Source organism: Pipistrellus hanaki (assembly GCF_964339955.1).
Source record: "Pipistrellus hanaki genome assembly, chromosome: 15".
Classification (NCBI taxonomy): domain Eukaryota; kingdom Metazoa; phylum Chordata; class Mammalia; order Chiroptera; family Vespertilionidae; genus Pipistrellus; species Pipistrellus hanaki.
This window is the reverse complement of record NC_140517.1, coordinates 40,733,059-40,751,572: the sequence shown is the minus strand read 5'-3', so window position 1 is coordinate 40,751,572 and position 18,514 is coordinate 40,733,059. Positions and strand designations below refer to the sequence as shown.

Sequence of the window (18,514 nt, the reverse complement as noted above, 5' to 3'; positions counted from 1 at the left end):
GGTGAGGCAAGGGAAAAACAGAACCAAAAAACAAACAAAAACAAAACAAAAACAAAAAGAGAAAAAGTGAAACAATCTCACAAACAAGCATAAAAACCCCCCAATATAATCAATAATGAAGCAAACAACAAGCAAAGGGCAGAGAGAAAAAAAATTTGGATAGTGAACAAGGAGAGAGAGAGGTTTGTTTGGACTAAGAGCAGGGTATTTGAAATTAGATATATAAGAAGGGTGAAATTTTAACAGGGGGTAAAAAGAAGGAATAGGGAAAATCTAAAGTGGGAATAGGATAAGAGAAACCGGAAAACAAAAGGGGAAAATTGAGGAAGAGAGTGTTTGCATACAGGTAAAATTCAGATAGAGTAAAATGGTGCTAAAGAAAAAATGAAAATAAAATGTAGAACACTAATCCCAAAATAAAGAGAAAATAAAACGACATTAAAAAAAGGCAAAATAATAGTAGTAATAATACTTATTTAAAATAAAAATGTAATAATTAAAAAGGTAAAATCAAGTGAGGACAAAAAGTAAAAAAAATTAGTTTCTTAAGTAAAAGATGAAAAAAAAAAATGTGTAGTAGTGAAGGTGAACTTCCTCTACTGTTCTGCTTGGCATGCCTGTGTCCTAATCAGGACAGTATTGAAGTTCCCTTCATTCCACAGTCCTGATTTTCAAGCCCGCAGTACTTCTTTTTTTCTTATACTTTGTTATTTATGTTTAAACAAGAGTCATATTGTGAATCAACCCCTGAGTGGCAGTGTTTTTTGATTGACATCTGGGCCTATAGGTCCTCTCTAGGTAGTGCTTAGATTTTGTTTTCCTTGTGGTATTTAATACTGATTTTGGGGAGTGAGCTGCCCAGAGCTGGTTCTCTGATTGTTATTCCCCGCTTTGAATCCCAGGTTCCACAAAAATAACTTTCCCCTGCAGTCTCCCAAAGTGTCCCCAATTGGGTGATCCTATGTATTGGGCTTAGCAATCAAAAGCAAGGATTTAAAGAGGAAAAAATACAAAACAGCCAGAGCAAGCGTGCGCTCTCCAGCGCTATGGCATAAGTCTGCACAGTCATTTTTCCCCTTGGCTCCAAGCAGCTGGCACACTGTTAAAATACCTAGGCTGCCTTTTTATGCCCAGTTCAGCTATGGGCTGCTTTCTAGATTTCCCTTGTGTTAGCAGCCTTGTGGATCCGCTTCCACACTTGTGGATCACGCCAAACCCAAGGGCTGCCGAGGATTCTTTTTGGGCACAGACTTCCCTGCATGCGCGTTTCTCGCTCCTGCCCTGACCACAGACGTCACCTTATCCCAGTGAAATCTGACCTTTCTGTGAGGAGGCACAGAGCTCCTTCGAATCCGTGTGCTTGCACTACTTGGGGTCCCATGTTCCAGGGTTTGTCGTTGTTCCCTGGGTGCCGGTGTTGTAGATTCTCCGACTTTCAGGTTTCTGACAACATCCACTTTCCCCTTCAAGATGGGGCGGTCTCAGCATCAGAGCTGGTCGCTCCAGGAGGGATCCCAGCAGCTGTGGAGGCTTCCCGTTCAGAGGAACCCCGTCCTGCTTTCTCCCCTGAAGTATAGCTGTCCTTCAAATCACAAACAAACACTCCCCCTGAGACTACACACCCTTTCTTCTTACACACTATCTTGCAGACTGCCTTCCCGTCGGCAGCCATCTTCCTTCTCCCCTTGTCTTATTCTTGTTCCTAAGGGAAACACTTTTAGTTTTTCCCATTGAATATGATATTGGCTATAGGTTTGTTACATATGTCCTTTATCATGTTGAGGTATGGGTTCCTTTACTCCCACTTTGCTGATAATATTAATCAAAAAAGGATTCTGGATTTTGTTGAATGCTTTTTCTGTGTCTATTGATATAATCATGTGATTTTTATCTTTTATTTTGTTTATGTGATGTATCACATTTATTGATTTGTGAATATTGTACCAGTTTTGCATATCTAGAATAAAACCCAGTTGATCATGGTGTATGATTTTTAAAAATATATTGCTGGATTTGATTTGTTAATATTTTGTTGTGGATTTTTAGTATCTGTGTTCATCAGATATTGGCCTGTAATTTTCTTTCTTTCTTTGTTTTTATCTCTTTTTGGAATTAGGATATTTATCTCTTTTTGGAATTAGGATATTGTTGGCTTTGTAAAAAGAGAGTGGAAGTGCTCCACCCTTTCAAATTTTTTGGAATAGTTTGAGAATAGGTGTTCTTCTTTGAATGTTTGGTAAAAATCTCCTGTAAATCCATCAGTCCAGGACTTTGGTTTGCTGGGAATTTTTAAATTACTGTTTCAATTTTATCAGTTGTTATTGGTCTATTTAAGTTTTTTTTTGTTTGTTTGTTTGTTTGTTTTTTAATTCTTCCTGATTGAGTTTTGGAAGAGTGTCCATTTCTCCCAGGTTGTCCATTTGTTGGCATATAGTTCAAAGTATTTGCTTATAATTCTTTGTATTTCAGTGGTGTCCATTGTTATATTGCCTTGTTCATTTCTAATTTTATATATTTGGGTCCTCTTTGTTTGTTTCTTGATGAATCTGGCTAAGGGTTCATCAATTTCATTTATCTTATAAAAGAACCAGCTCTTGGATTCATTGAACTTTTGTACTATTGGTGTGGATTTTTAAGTTTCTGTTCTTTATTTCTGCTCTGTTTTTATTATTTCCTTCCTTCTACTTTTTTGTTATTGCTTTTGCTATTCTCTTTCCTCTTTCCAATTAGTTTAAGTTGTAGGGTTAGTTTATTAGTTTTTTTTTTTTTTTTTTTTTTTTTTTTTTGAGGTAGGCCTGTAATGCTCTGGACTTCCCTTTCAGGACTGCTTTCACTGTGTTCTATAAGTTTTGGTTGGTTGTATGTTAATTTTCATTTGTGTCTAGAAATTTTTTTTTCTTCATCTCATTGGTAATCCACTCACTATTTAATAACATGCTACTTAGACTCCATGTACTTAAGTATTTTAGAGTTTTTAAAAAATTATAATTTGATTTCTAACTTCATGCCATTGTAATAGAAGAAGATGCTTGGTATGATATCAATCTTATGGAATTTGTATAGACTAGTTTTGTGTTTGAATATGTGGTCTGTCTTTGAGAATGTTCCATGTATGCTTGAAAAGAATATATATTCTGCTCTTTGGGGGTGAAATGTTCTGTAAATATCAGTTAGCTCCATCTGATCTAGTGTGTCATTTCAGGCCTCTGTTTTCTAGTTGATTTTTTTTTGTCTGAAGGATCTATCCAGTGATGTCAGTGGGGTGTTAAAATTTTCTACTATGACTGTATTGTTGTCAATCCCTCCCTTAAAGCCCATCATGAGGTTTTTTTCTTTTAAAAATATATTTGGGTGTTTCTGTATTGTTTACAAGGGTTATATTTTCTCGTTGAATCATTTCCTTTAGTATTATGTAGTGGCCTTCTTTGTCTCTTGTTATGGCCTTTGTTTTGAAGTCTATTTTGTCTGATATGGGTATTGCTAACCCAGCTCTATTTTTTTTTTTTCATTTGCGTGGAATATTTTTTCCATCCTTTCACTTTCAATTAACGTGTATCTTTTGTTTCGAGGAGGGTCTCTTGTAGATAGCTTATTTTCTTACCCATTCAGTCACATTATGTCTTTTAATTGAACATTTAATCTATTTACATTTAAGCTTATTATTGATAGGTATTTATTTATTGCCATTTTAATTTTCTCTAGGCCTATGATTCTCTCTGAGGATTTTGATTTACACCTGGACAAAGGAACGGGTAGATGTGAGGAGAAGGGTGGACTATGCTGGACACTCTTTTTTTTTTTTTTTTTTTTTTTCAGACTCACTCTCTCCCCTTCTTTCCCTGTTCTGTGCTGTTGGGGGCAGATCTATGGGGACTCTGGCAGTGGGATTTTCTGCTTTACAGCTGGGTGCAGTCAATGGGGAGTCCTGACAAGAGGCCAGAAGGCGAACACTGAGTGAGGCTGGGCCTCCAATTCCCTAGCTCCTTTCCTATAATGTTCCTGTTGGCTGGACGGATTACTCTGTCTGAGATCTGAGCTCTTCCCAGGCAGCTGTCTCTAAACCTCCTGCGCCCTCTCTCAGGATTATAGTAATGGTAATAACTTCCCCTCAGTTTTTCAGGTCTAGAATGGTAGCAGACCCTGTGAAGCCAGTCTCAGGAAACTGTACACAATCTCCTGTTTCTCTACTTCACATAAAATAGTATGTAAAGTGATTTGAGTGGGATGAAGTTCTGTTTTTGCAGGGAACCTGACTCCTAAGTAGATGCTTCATTGATCAAAGTGTACCTTCACCTCCCAGGTCACAGAGATGGCCAAATACCCTGAAGGCTCTGCTACTGCCCAAGCTGGAACAGAGATGTTCACCAGACCAGAGAAGTACAGGCCTGGGATGGTGAATCACTCACAGGATTCCTCTCCTCCCCCATGCCAGATCGCTGGGTGTGCTGCCCTTCCCTCCCATTAAGAAACCCCAGCACTGGGAAAAAAAGATTATTTCTTTATTTATCAGATACATGTGGCTGTAAGAACAGTGCAGCTGATCCCAGGCTCTTCCATATCTTGCTATCAGATCACAAAGTGTGTGAGTGTGGATGAGAGTTCACAGAGAAGATGGGAAAACAACTCAGTGTTTGGTTATGAGGTCAGAGGGAGGGCTGTATTTAGGGGGTCAGCAGGGGAGAAAAATCATGGGTAAATGGAGTCAGAGGGGAGATTATCCCACAAGAAAAGGTTAGGGATAGCCCCAACCCCACCACCCAAGCCAGGCAGTGAACAGAAACAGCCCCATTCTCACTTACAATGAACTGCCCAATACTTTTGGTGTGGTTCAACAAGGAGCTGGAAGGTTGGGCCACGCAGCCCTGAATGCTAAATACAGCGGACACCCCACCTGGAGAGTGAAGATTGACTCAGAGGGGTCTCAAAGTAATACACGCTTAAATTCCTATGATCCAGAATTTCACCCTACCACTTGCCCCTCAGACCAGGTCAGGCTCTTAGGCTTCTCCGCCCTCAGATCTAGAAAATTGAGTCTCCAGCCCCCACCACACTCAAGCCTATGAGCCAGGGCCTCAAGCACCTTTCCACCACAGCACCAGTGAATCCAAACCCCCACCCTTTCATCCTGGGACCTGGCCTTCAGCACTCACCTCCTTGGAGATTGAGGTCGTTGTTATAACAATGAGTGGTACCACGAGGGCACGTGACATTTACAGAGTTTGAACAGGATCCTCTGAAATCCACACAGGCAGGACAGTGCAGGTCTCCTGGGGCAGGGGCAGCTGGGGAGAAAAGGGAAAGTTAGGGTTCACAGTTCCCTCCTTGAGCCCAGAGTCTCTGTATCTCTGGGTCCCCATCTCTTCATGCCTCCCCACACCCCCCTGGGCTCCCATACCTGGACGAGGGAGGGAGTTCAGCAGGACACTGCTACTTGTGGCTCTGTTGCACCCGTTGAAAGAACAGAAATGGGCATAGGAGGCGACAAGCACTCCAGGGGGCGCCGAGTGGATGGAGATAGTAGTGGAATTCTGTGTCTCAGTCTTGCTGCAGCCCTTGCTCCCCACCATGAGTGATTTCGGTCCTGAGGGGGAAGGGAGTGACAGCTGGGCTGAGGGAGGTGAATTCCCAAGGGAGACAGGAGCTAATGTTTTCTGGATGCTTAGCAGGCAGAGGGTGAAATTAGGTTCCCCAATCAGAGGTTGTTGAAGGTGGGGTGAAGACTGGAGCCTGAGCCTGAGTTCTTCCACCAGCTCTGTCACTTCTCAGTTCTTGCTCAACTGTCACCCTCTCAGTGGAGCCTCCCATTTTTCAAATTGCATCCATCATCTCACTCTCTCTTATCTCCTTTCCCTGCTGGATTCTCTGCTTCCTCACTGTTGTAAAAAGATCAAGAAGACACCCAATGGCATCTGTAGAACCTGGCACACAACAGGTGCTCATAAGGTTCAGACAAAGTCACTGATATCACTGTACACCAGCTCTGTTCTCAGATCTTTGCAAGGGCCCTCAAATATATCCTCATGTCTACCCAGCACAATAAGTACTATTACCGCCAGCACCTAGGCCCATTTTTCAGAAGGGGAATCCAAGGTGCAGAAAGAGGAAGAGTGAGGTGTCAAACGCCAGGCATGGTGGGAATCAGGCAGCAACTTTAGGGGACAGAATCCAGGGCAGGAGACCCAGGACGCCATGCGGCCATCCCACCCTGTTGAATAGCCCACGCACCTACATCTATGAGCAGCAGTGTCTCCTGACACACCTCATTCAAATCACATGTCACGTTCAAAAATGTATCCCAAGGCAGGGGGTTCTGAGCCAGGTCTTCTTTCATCTGAACCATGATCCCCATATCACAGGTCAGACGAGCTGGGAAGAAGAAATCAGGGTCGGGGTAAGCCCGGGAACATTTCTGTCCCTCTAGGTCCCGTGCTTAGGAAGGTGATTACGTTCTTGTGTCACACTCCAGGTACCCTGGACACGATTCCTTGATCTGAGGTTTAGAAGGGATCTTTGAAATCTGAGACCCACCCCTATTCTATATACCACTACTTCTGCTCCACATCTGCAGGGACCTTTCTCAAACACCCCTTTAAGGCTGCTCCTTGCTTGGGGTGTGAGAGAGATGGATGGATCTGAATCCTCTAGCATCTCCATTAGACTCATTGGAATCCTGCACAAACTTACTTCACATGCTGAGCCAGCCTTTGCGTTGCCTCAGGCTAGAAACCTTGGTGTAAATGACATCCAGGCCCTGTCCTCCTGGCTCCCAATTTAGGATAATGAGGAGTGTAGACTGACACCTTATATTCTTTTAACTGAGAAACCTCATATTCCAAACAGAATTATTCCAGTGCCTAATGTGTACTGAGCATTTCCTGTGTGCCCAGCTGTTGTGATTGCTTTCTTTGTTTTAGCCCATTTACGTTTCCCAAGGAGCTCCCTCATCTGGGTTACCTCATTTTCTCACAATGACCCCAAAGTAGGTGGTGCTACCCCCCCCCATTCTCCCATTTTCAAGATGGAAAACAGAAGGAGAATTGTGAAACAGCTTTCCCAGTGCTCAATGCTAGCAATTAGCAGAGCTGGGCTCCTTGAGTTGAGTGACAAGAAGACCGAGATTGATGACTTTCTTCAGCCACCTTGGCCTCTGGGGCCCTCAGGAGTCCACTCTGAAAACCAGGAGCTTTCACTAAGGCCATCACATCACCAGAGGGATGTGTCCCATAATTCAGAAACTCCTGGGTTGATGAGATAGCATCTACCTACATGGCTAACCTTCAAAACAGCCCCAGGAAGGACTGCTCACTTCTCCACTTCACAGGCGACAGCACCATGGCAGCCCCCCCCCCCCCCCCCCCCCGCCCTACTCTGGCCCTATTCTCCCTGCCACCACCTTTTGTGTCTTGGTCAATACAGCTCCTGTCTTGTAATTGCTCAAGTGGAGAACATTGCTGTCATTTTTAACAATTCTCTCTGTCTTACACCCCGTGTTGCACCCATCAGGATATCCTGTTGGCTTAGGCTGCACAATACTGCCAGAACTTTTCTGCTTCCACTTCTGCTGCTTCCACTAGAGTCCAAGACCCCATTGAATCTCACCCTTACTCTAGTTTCCACCCAGCATCTAGAAGGACCCTCATAAAAGTAAGTCAATTCATGTAACTCCTCTGCTCAGAAGATTTAATAGGTTGCCCCCCACTCAGAATAAAAATTTAAGTCCTTAAAATGACCCCAAAGGCCCTGCCTCTCAATCCACATGTCCTGCTCTGATCTCTTTTGAACACACTGCTTGGAGTTGCACAGGTTGCTGGGCTCTTCCTTGAACAAGTGGCAGGTACCCACCCAGTCCAGGGCCTTTGCATATACTCCTTGGCTCCTGACTATCTGTAATCACCTCCTTCTCCTTGAAATTGGTGAAAAAGGCTCAAAGAGGTAGTGATCCTCCAAGCTCATTCAGTGTCAAACCCAGACAGGAGCCTACATCTCTGGGATTCAGACACTAACTAGACTGTTAACTGTTGTGCTCTCCCTGCCTGTGTGGACTCATAGCCCTCACTGGTACTACTGCCCAGTTTCTTGGTGGGGCAGTCAAGGCCATTCACATTCCAGCTTTTTGTTCTACTTCAATGGACTCCTGCATGACCTGTTTGGGAAATCTGTTCCCGTGCACCCATGCACCGAGCTGTCTTTCAGCCCAAGGTCTTCACAGGAGCTGTCTGTCACCCTGTGACGTCTTTTCCCACGACATCTTGTACCCCAGCTTCTGACACTTGATCTTATCATTTCTCAATAAATACTTGTTAAACTACTAAATGAACTGAACCAGTAAAAACAAATGCAAACCCCAACATCTGACTTCAATGTTGAAAGCTAACAGAATAAGTTTATGTATGAGGAGAATTCATTTGTGGTGTAGTAGCTGTGTTCCATGTGGCATTTGTGTGGTTTGTGTAGAGTGTGTGCATGGTATATGGGTGTAAGTGTATGTGTGTGGGTATATGATATATTTGTATGGTGTGTATAGTATGGGTGGTATGTGATGTGAAGTATGAGTGTATGATGTATGTATTTTGTGTTTATTGTGAAGGCATAGCATGGTATGAGTTCTGTGTGTCTGTATTTTGTTACTGTGTGATGTATGTGGCATGTGCTGGGTTGTGTGTGGTGTGTGGTATATGAGGTTAATGGTGTGCATCAGGTGTAAAGAGGCATGTGGTGTGTGTTGTGCATTTGGTACGGTGAGTGTGGTTATGTCTGTTGTGTGTAATGTGTGCTGTGTAGTCTGGGTTACATATGATTTGTTTCAGAAATGCCTCCTGGAAAATGAGTGCTACTTAGTCCTAGAGATGAGGGTGGACAGTTTAAACAGAACTAATCAAAAGGAGAGACCAGGACTATTCTTCCCTGTGCCTCAGGAGAAAGATTAACCCCTCAGTCTGGCTTTGTGGCTACTTGACCCACCATTTGGCCCCCAACCTCTCTCTTTACTCCCCAACCAATATCCATTCCAAAGGCACTCCAGATCATTTCCTGCCTCCTTGGCCTTACATCACTGTTCCTTCTTCTAGAAATAGCAGAGGTCACCCACATCTACCTTGTCTACCTGAAAAATTGGCAATCAGCCCCTCCTCCCCTGCCCCACAAGTTCCAGTCACAACCCATCTTCTTGATGTTACCATCTCAGGTAGAGCCAAGGAACCCTTCTTGAAAATAGCAGGTTTGTTCCCATTACTAGGCCATTGCATTGGCTGTTTCCTCTGCCTATTAATGTCCTTTCCAGCTTCTACTCACAGAATGCAGCTAATCTTTAAGGTCACCTCCTCTGTGAAGCCCTCCTTGACACCCCACTGCAGGGCTTTAGTATCTGCCTCCTCAGAGCTTCCCCACACCCCTTTCACTGCAATCCTGTGACCATCTGCATCACTAATGTCTCCCCTCCTTGTCCTGGAGACCCTTTAGGGCACGGTTAGGGTCTCAGTTCTCTGTAGTCTCCACTGGAGACCTTGGAATCCTGTACAAACTCACTTTGCATCTTGAGCCAGCCCTTGTGTTGCCTCAGGCTAGAAACTTTGGTTTCAGTGCCATCCAGGCCCTGTGTTCAAGGCTCCCAATCTAGTCAGAGAGATCCAAGTCCACAGAGGAATGTTTACTGAATAACTGAACTTTCACCTTGAGGCTATAAGAACTGGGCAGCCTGGGTAGATGAGAAAATTGAGTCTCAGACAGCAAAGGCACTTTTCCTGCTCCCCTTCCTGCTGTTGGTGCTTCTCATTGAGATACTCTAGGCCAATTTCAGTCTACTGGGCATACTGGTAAGGTCTGAGTTCCCAATGTCTCTGCTGACTCTATCACTCCTGAAGCAACCAGCATGAGAAACATGCACTGTGCACTCACTTCCAAACCCAGTGGATAAAGTGGAATGCAAAAGAGCCAACCTACCACCCCATCCTATATCTGTACCCTGATCCTCTCTCTCCCCTTCAGCTGGACACCTCTTACTGGCATGCTCACCCCAAAACGCCTACCAGGACAACCCCTCACTTTGTGCATGCCCAAATGAGTAATAAAGTTCTAAATATATTTGTGGGTGTTGGTGTTGGTGGGATGTGTTTGCACGTCTGACATTTACAAGGGTCATTGTACTCCAGGGCTGCAGGGTGGGTACAGCCTCGCCTTTCAGACATGGGACTCACCGACAGAATCACACTTTTCATTCACAGATAAGGCCCCGATTTCCCGAGTCTCATTAAGCAGGTTGCAGGCTCTTTGGGACATGCATCCCTGGACTTTCAGATCAGTGAAGATGCCATCTGTGGAAAGGGACCAGGCAGAGTGGGAGAGAGTGAGATGCCACCACTGGGACCATCCAACCCTGAGGAGCCAGGCCTACCCTCCTCTGAGCCCCAGCCCTCAGGTACCCTCAGGGCTGGCAGAGACCCTGGTGTCCCAGCTTACCTCCCCTGATCTGCAGGGTCCCATTGTAGCAGTGGTTGTGCCCAAATGGGCAGGTCACTTCTACTGCAGATTCACAGTCTTCCTCACCAAAGCAGACTGGGCACCGCACAGATCCTGGGACTGGGAGGGGAGAGGGAAGAAGGGAGGACTGAGTGGGCTTTGCATTTGGATCTGGTGCCTTCTATTCTCTTTGCTTTTGTGGCCCCATAATCAACCTCCTCAGTCTCATATAGACCTGGTGAGCCAGAAATTGCAGTGGAGAGAAGGGAGGGGTTGGGGAAGGCATGAGATCTGGGAAAGGTGAATGAGACAGGAGGGGCACCCGTGAAGGAACCAGGGTAGATTTCCCCCAAAACTTGCACTACACAGTCCAAGCAGACAAGATGCCCCAAAGAGTAGAGAAACACAAAGCAGCCCCCCTCCCCCAACAGTTAATGATATAGATGAGGACAGTGGAGAGCTACAGGCCAATTTCACTTTAAGAGGATATACCCAAACCCTAAAAGAAACATGAGTGAGCCAAGTTCAACAGTATAGAGAGAGGATCTACGTCCAGGTTCAGGCCAACACCAGAGTTTGAGATGGGTTTGAATTCAGAAAAGCAGCCCAGTTTGCTGCCCTAGGACTGTTGGAACAAGCTGTGCCAGTGGAGGCAGTCCTGTGAAGTGTGGCCAGGCTGGTGGGAGGGGTTCTAAATGAACATCCCCTCTGTATTCCCCTCCTCCCCTAGTTCCTGTCCTCTCCTCCTCCTCCCCTCCTTGTTCACACCTGCAGAGGTGGGCAGGCTCCAGACAGGGAGGGAGGTGGTGAGATCATTGCAGAGGTTCTGGTGGCGACAGACACGGGTGTAGGAGACGACGGAGAGACCAGGGCCTTTCCTGTGGTGGGTGACACGGGCCTCATGATCCTCCTTCGGGGTACAGCCCTTGGTGAGAATTAGGAGCTCTTGGGGTCCTAGATGAAGAGGGAGGCAGACAGGGTGAGGATCAGGACTCTGGGGTGCTAGAGAGAGTCTCATTGTGGCTGGGGGAGAGGTTGGAGAGGAGGCAACTGGGTACCTGAGGGCTTGCTCCTGCTGGGGAGGGGACAGACAGCTCCTGGCATGAGGGGAGGAAATCTTTGGAGTCTACTTGTCAGGAGGAGGGATATCCCTTTGCAGGTGAAGGTGGGAGGTCAGGTTCAGGGCCTTTGGGGCCTTTGGGGCCTTTCTCACCATTCTCAACGAGCATAAGCGAATCTTGGCAACCCCAGCCATCCATGCAGGATTCCGCTCCTACTGTCCACTGCAAGGGCGGTTCTGATGTTTCCCTCACAGTTTCATATGTTCCCGACTGACAGAGCAGGGCCTGCCCTCCTGAGATGGGAACAGAAAATCCATCTTAGCCCACCTTCCAGGGAAATCCCCTCCCAAGTTGGGGTTTTCACACTCACGGGACAGCATGAGGGTGAGGCCCAAAAGGGCTGGCAGAATGGAGTTCATGGTCCAGTCAGCTAGAATTCTTGCTCCTGCTCCTCCCCCAGGAAATGGAGCCCTTTTATGTCTCTCTTTACCCAGGGCAGCCAGGAAAGGGTGGGGATGGCAGGGCCTTGCTAAAGAAGGCCTGGGCCCACACTCTGAGTCTCACTCACTTTAAAGGCCCAGAAACCTGAGTCCTTCCTCAATCCTCTGACACAAGAGTCAAGGCCCCTCTCCTCCCTCTGTGCCAGTTGTCCAGGCTCCCAGACCTCTCTACAGTTAAAAACTGAGGAATCCCGGCCCCAGCCTCCATTGGTCTGGATTCTCACCCCCACACTGTTTCAGGGTAGTTTGTGAAGGTAGTTTCCTCATTTCTCCTGGCAACCTGGCCACCTTCTGGCCCCAGGTGGGGAAGTGGCTCAACTGCCTGTGAGGACATTGTGTGATGGGTCTTGGCTGGTCTCTATGGGTTTTCTATCCTAATCTCTACCCCACCACAGGTTCCTACTTCTCTTTCCTCCCAATATTGCTTTCCACAGAATCCTACTTCTTCTTTATTTCTTTTCCCTCCCAATATTGCTTTTTTTTTTTAAAACCAATTTCATGATCTTCCCTCTTGCTTTCTCTTTTTCTTCTTAGAGTCTCTAGTTCCTGCTGCCTAGGAGGGGGCTGTTTTATGTCAGGGGGAAATTGAATAGCTATGGAAGAACCAGAATATTCTTTGACAATTTTTCTGCTAGAAGCACATGGGAGCAGTGGTGTGTTATAAAACCAGCTGTTTGGAAAAAACAGCATCGACAAATGCCGTTTCATAATGTTGGCCCATTACTGTGGTGCAAATGCTCCCACCATATGTGGTTTTGAAGCCACGCATAGTTTAACAACCAGCTTACCAAATGCCTAAATATTAATCAGCTTTGCAGGTGTCTACAAATCAGCTCTAGCCCACTGGGTAGGAGGGAGAGGAGAACGCTATAGGGCATCTGTTAGTGAATACAGAGGGTGCGGAGATTGGAAAGAAAGGCTGAGAATAACAGTAGTGGAGGAAGAGAAATGAATGTGTAATTTGCAATGGTATGCTTCTCTTTGACATTTTTATACATTCTATTTTTCTTTTGTTTGCAAGTTTCAAATTTTCCACACAGGCACAGAGGTTTCTCTTCTCTCCTGTGTCTGCACCACTGACTGCATATCGTAAATGCTCAGTAGATGTTTTCAATTGAGTGAATGAATGAATGAATGAATGGAGTGGTGGGAAAGATAGCAACAGAGCCATTACTACATTTATATAGGCTGTGCACTTTTGAAACACTGCCTCCTCTCTAACAATTCACTTTGTTGCTATGTAAATGGAACCCTCTGAAGTTATGCATGTCCTCGAGCAGGGTCCCTGGAGGAAAATGGGAAAGAAGGTGTGCAAAGAGGCACATAGGATCACAGGTCATCCATTAAAGGTCTTGTTTTAGTCAACATATATTTACTGAGGCTAAACTTTGTGCCAGAACTTTGTCCTGGTTGCTTGGGATACAGAAAGAATACCGTATTTTTACGTGTATAAGGCACTAGTTAAACTGTGCACCTATGGAAGAGGACAATAGGGAGTGGGGAAAGGGCAGAGAGTGGGGTGGGAACCTGATGGAGGGGGGAAAATGAGGAACTTTTGTAATAATATGAACAATAAAGATTTACTAAAAAAAATAAAAGTTACTATATTAAATGTAAAAAAAATAATAATACACTGAAGTCATCCAAAGAGGGAGCCACACAGGTGGTGTGTAGCTGCCCATACCTTATCAAATAGGTTTCCTTCGATCACAAGCCTTATCGTTACGGACATCAGCGGATGCCATAATTGGAGGTGGTGGTAGAGAGTGTTCAGATGCAACAGTTCTGAGCCCGTAAAGATGTCAAGAAATAAAAAGATATTATAAATACCAGCAAGCGATTGTCTTACTTTGCAAAATTCAAACCAAATGTAATAAGCTATGCAAAAGAGCATGGAAACAGAGCTTCAGATAGACAATTTGGACCTCCTCCCACTGAGTGTATGATCAGACAATGAAACAACTTCTTAAGATGCCAAAAAAGAAGGTCTTAAGAGGAAAACCAGTAAAATGTTTAAAATATTGATTTCTTAATTTTAGGTTAGAAAAGTGGGGAGCGTCTTATAGATGGAGTGTCTTACACATGAACAAATATGGTAATGAGAATTAGGACCTTGCTTTTGTTGAACTTGCAGCCTAATGAGAGAGACAGACTCTGAGCACATACATGAGCACACAAAAAATCTTAGATAGGGCTGAGTGTCAGGCAGGCCTGTAATGCAAAAGTAAGTGACTGAACTGGAATCAATCCCTGAGGAGGTGACCCTTGAGCTGAGAGCAGAGTGAAAACAAAGAGCCTGCCATGGAAAGACAGGTAGGAAGAGTATTCGAGACAGAGGGGAGAGCAGGTGTAAGGACCCTGAGGTGGGGCCAAGCTTGGCTTATGTGAGCATTAGAAAGACAGCAGGGCTGGACTGTAGTGGCAAAGAGGGATAGTGATAAAGATAGTAGTGGAAAGGCTGTCAGGGTCCCAGCCAGGGAGACTAACTCAGGAGATTAAGGCAACCTACCTGGGATCCCAGCATCTTTCAAATGGCAGATGCAAAGATTGGGTGCAGGGCTGTTTAGCAAAAAGCCTGATAGTTCTTGATGTAGAACTATGTTAGCTACCTTGCCCGATTCTGTTGCTCCCTAATTGTAGAACCTCAGGTCAACCACCTCCCCTCTGTGAACTTCACCCTTCTCTTTAATGCAGGTGTAATGAATATCTGCATATCATGGATGGCGATGAGGATTATATATAACTCAAAGTGGATTTTCAACAAATAATACAAATAGTTAATGTTATAAGCCCTTATTCTGTCCAAGCTTTAGTCCAAGCACTTTGTATGTTTCAACTCATTGATTCATGACCACAACTACCAGGGGGATCCTTTCAATTACCCAGTTTTATAGGTAAAAAAACTGAGTCTCAGAAAATTAAAACAACTTGCACAAGGTCACATAGTGTGGCAGAGATAACTGCCCACCAAAGATCTATGATCCTTTTATGGTGTAGGATCTATGATCTATGATCCTCACTAAGTGGTGACTGCCCAGGTAGGGACTACAATTCCCAGCCACCCTGGCCTATAAGTGGACCATGTGACTAGTTCTACCAATGGAATGTAAGCAGAAATGAATGGAGTCCCTTCTGCGCCTGAATAACTAAGAAGAGAGTGACTTTCCCCTACATCTCTATGGTTATCAAGGGTGACTTGAAGCCACACATAGAAGATGGCACAGCCTCCATTGGCCTCAGTGCCTGAAAGTGTGAGTAATGCAGAACACACCTCCCTCCCCGCAAATACTCCACCAAGTTGAGCGGCTGCGAGTGAGAGATACCTATTATGCTAAAACACAGAAGTTTAACTTGGCAATGCATTTGTTGTAGTGACTAGAATGTCTAATACATCACACACAGCTAGAAAGTGCTTTCCTTGGGAGGGAGGCCCTGGAAGCAGAACCTGAGACAGGACTTTTCAAGCACTTTCCTGAAAGAGCATTCTCAAGAGAAGGGAGAGTGTTAAGGGAAGCAGGTAGGAGAGAGCAGGGAGTCTAAAGAAGGAGAGGGTCTAGGTTGGAATCACACTTCAAACCAATCCCACACATTGCACAGAGTTGGACCCGCCATGAAAGGGCACCAGCTTTTTGCACCTCCAATCCAGTCAGCATTTTTCCAAGGTCCGCCCCTGAGTGGAGGGAGTGGAAGGTGTGTATTTGTGCTTCCCAATGGCTGAGGGCAATTCTCCAGAGAAGGGGCAGCTTTGAGATATTGTTAGCTTATGCCAGCTGGTCAAGGACAGGACATAGCTCCCATTCCAAAGCTGGGACAGATATAACTCGAGAGGCCAGTTAACCACTACCTCTGCGTGGCGTTCTTCTGTGAATTTATAGGAATACCAACTTCATAACAAGAACAGAAATAGTAATATAGATAAACACTACTGTACATTATCAATGCTAGAGGGTGTCATAGTTAAGAGCTCTGAGGTATTTGCCCAACACTGTCAGGACTGGTTTCTTTCTGTTCTTTTCTCATTTCTTTTAATTGAGTGTGACAAGGCAATAATTTCTCATTCCTCTGTGGAAGAGGATCTAGATGCTGACAAAAGGAAAGAAGCTTTCTAAGGCCTCCAAGTCAGGCTGTGGCCAAGGGAGAGTCAGTTCTGGGCACCTCAGCCCACAGATTGGCAGACTCATTCTGCTTTTTTCTCCTTGACTGGTCACTGGGATCACCAGGTACAAGAAGCCTGTGTCATGCCAGAATCTGCTCTCAAGATTTGCCTTTAGCCTTTCCGTGGGGCTGCCTTCATAGTTATCTTCAGCCAACACACTTCCCCATCCTCTTCTGACACTTCCTTAATGACTCAAGGAACAAGTACTTCCCCTTGGGATTTCCTCAGGTACAACCCCTATTGCTGTCACTGCCACAATCTTTCTGGGAAGTGACTGTCCCCACCTGTCTTCTCCTCTCAATATCTGAGCGAGGCCCCACACAGGGCCCAGTCAACAGAAGAGAGCTATAGAGGGGCATGAAGGCCCAAATCCACCTGTCTTCAATGGATTATTTCTTTTTGTTCCCCAATGTTTTTATTTTGAAAGTTTTCAACTTATCTAAAACCTGCAAGGATATGCATATATTCTGATTCACCAATTGCTAATACTTTACTGCATTTTTTCCACACACACAATTTTAAAATATCTTTAAATTTTAAAAATAAGTTGTAGACATTGTGACGCTCATTCAGCAAGTGCCCCCTTAGAATGAAAACCATCTGCTATGACATAACCACAAGATCAGTATCATACCCCACTAATTTACATTGGTATAATGCTCCTGAATAACTAGCACCTTTTCAATTTTCCTCCACTGTTCCAAAAACATCCTTTACATGAACTTCGCTGGTTCGTCCTGTGTCTGAGGCCTTCTTCAATCTAGAACTGTCCCCAGCCTTTTGATCCCTGTGAAATGTCTCACAACCTGGGTTTTTCTATTTCTACATGATGCGAGTCATTTAAATTGTTTTTGACAATATTCTACATGGGTGACATTGCGTTTTTCCCATGCATCACATTGGGATTATAATTGCATTTTGGACTAATTGTTAAATAATTTGTGGGGTGAACCATTGAGGCCAGGTTAATATCGTAGTCCCCTACAATTTCCTTGCACATACTGTCCTAATTCTATTTTTAAAGAATTTACCTTTATCAACACTGACTACACAACCTCAGATCACTAGCTGACTTTCCTGGGGGCCTTAGGAGAGAGAGTCCAGAGAGATGTCAGTGTCCCCAAGAAAAACAGGAGAAAAGAAGTTCCTGGCAGCTCCTCATTCACCAGGGATCAGCCCAGGGGGTTCCTTCTGGAAGTTTATCAATAACAGATGCCTCCTATTTGAGCAGCTTCACTCTCCCAAGGTTTAGTCAGATACTTTGAATATTTTACAGTGAATACACTGACAACCTGCAGCCAAGTATTGATCGTATTTCATTGAGGGAAACCAAGGTATAGGGAGATTCAGGCACTAAAACGGAATCCCACAGACCATGAACAGCTGATCAGAGTCACCTGAGGTTTGTCTGCAGCCAGATCCCTGTCCTCTCCTCCACCCCAGGGCCTTGTTAGTTGTCTGTGGGTCCCTAGACCAACCAGTAGGCTTCCTTAGCTCACAGGCATATATTCTGGTCTGGGGAGTGATAGAAAATGAAGAACTAATTAGATTTCCAAAATTGCAGCAGAGTAGATGTATCTTTTCCACATCTCCTCCCAGTACCCAAATGGAATAAAACTAAATTGGGGGCGCTTCTGGTCAAGATGATAACGTAAGTAAACATGGTAATTGCCTTCTCCCTCAACCACATTAATATTACAGTTCAACTACAGAACATGAGTGCAGGACCCATGTATGGCTTGTTCTCTGTGCAGTTTCCAAGACCCCATCCAGAGCCTGGGAACTCCACAGATGCTCAGTAAACACTCATTAAATGGATGAAGGAAACTTCACAACAGAATCCTGTTACCCTGTGTGATACTTTTGGGTGGAGCATGTTCCATATAGACATGAAGGCATTGGTGTCAGCCTGGGAGGAGGCCACCAAGCGTCCAGGGATGTCCCAGGATCAGTTTTTTACGCAACTTACATCCAGGAGGGAGGACAGGAACCTGAAGGGGTCAGCCCCACTTCATTCTCAGAAAGTCATAGTCCTCCCCATTTCCAAGTGAGTGACATTTCATATTCCTAGGGCCTGAGCAGCAGTGTTCTTTGTTTTCTCACAGAGCCTTGACCTGGCAGACACTCTGGATCCTCCACCCCAGGTAGAGTTACCAGCTGGGGAAAAGGGAGCCCACCAGACCTCAGAATACCAGAAGATGAGTCCCTATCCCAAAGGTCCCTGGTCTGATACAGCTGACTGTGGTCCCTGAAGACATCTCACCAGCCCATGGTGTTTTGGGGAAGAAATAGCATTTACCGTGCAGAATGGGACAGGAGAACCCAGGATCCATGGTTGCTTT

The 18,514-nt window shown here is 45.0% G+C and overlaps 1 protein-coding gene across 2 annotated transcripts; it reads right to left on the bottom strand.

Moving 5' to 3' along the window:
* Positions 1–4,480: 4,480 nt before the first annotated feature.
* Positions 4,481–12,008, bottom strand: CD177 (CD177 molecule). Of its 2 annotated transcripts, XM_084861421.1 has the most exons (10): positions 11,887–12,008; positions 11,669–11,809; positions 11,514–11,552; positions 11,224–11,409; positions 10,456–10,575; positions 10,194–10,310; positions 6,226–6,366; positions 5,396–5,581; positions 5,151–5,282; positions 4,481–4,891 (listed from the first exon to the last, which is right to left on the bottom strand). In XM_084861421.1, the coding sequence occupies exons 1-10, from the start codon at positions 11,933–11,935 to the stop codon at positions 4,662–4,664; spliced, it is 1,341 nt and encodes a 446-aa protein (XP_084717547.1). In that variant the 5' UTR covers positions 11,936–12,008; the 3' UTR covers positions 4,481–4,661. The 2 variants fall into 2 exon arrangements, with proteins under 2 accessions (XP_084717547.1, XP_084717548.1); XM_084861422.1 differs by lacking the exon at positions 11,514–11,552.
* Positions 12,009–18,514: the final 6,506 nt, after the last annotated feature.

What these genes read in the sequence shown, in the direction of transcription:
- CD177 (XM_084861421.1), bottom strand. Translation starts at nt 11,935, where the DNA reads ATGAACTCCATTCTGCCAGCCCTTTTGGGCCTCACCCTCATGCTGTCC. An exon ending in CCTCACCCTCATGCTGTCCC is followed by an intron (nt 11,810 to 11,886) that starts GTGAGTGTGAAA and finishes TTCCCATCTCAG; the next exon opens with GAGGGCAGGCCCTGCTCTGT. An exon ending in GACCCTGCAGATCAGGGGAG is followed by an intron (nt 10,311 to 10,455) that starts GTAAGCTGGGAC and finishes CCCTTTCCACAG; the next exon opens with ATGGCATCTTCACTGATCTG.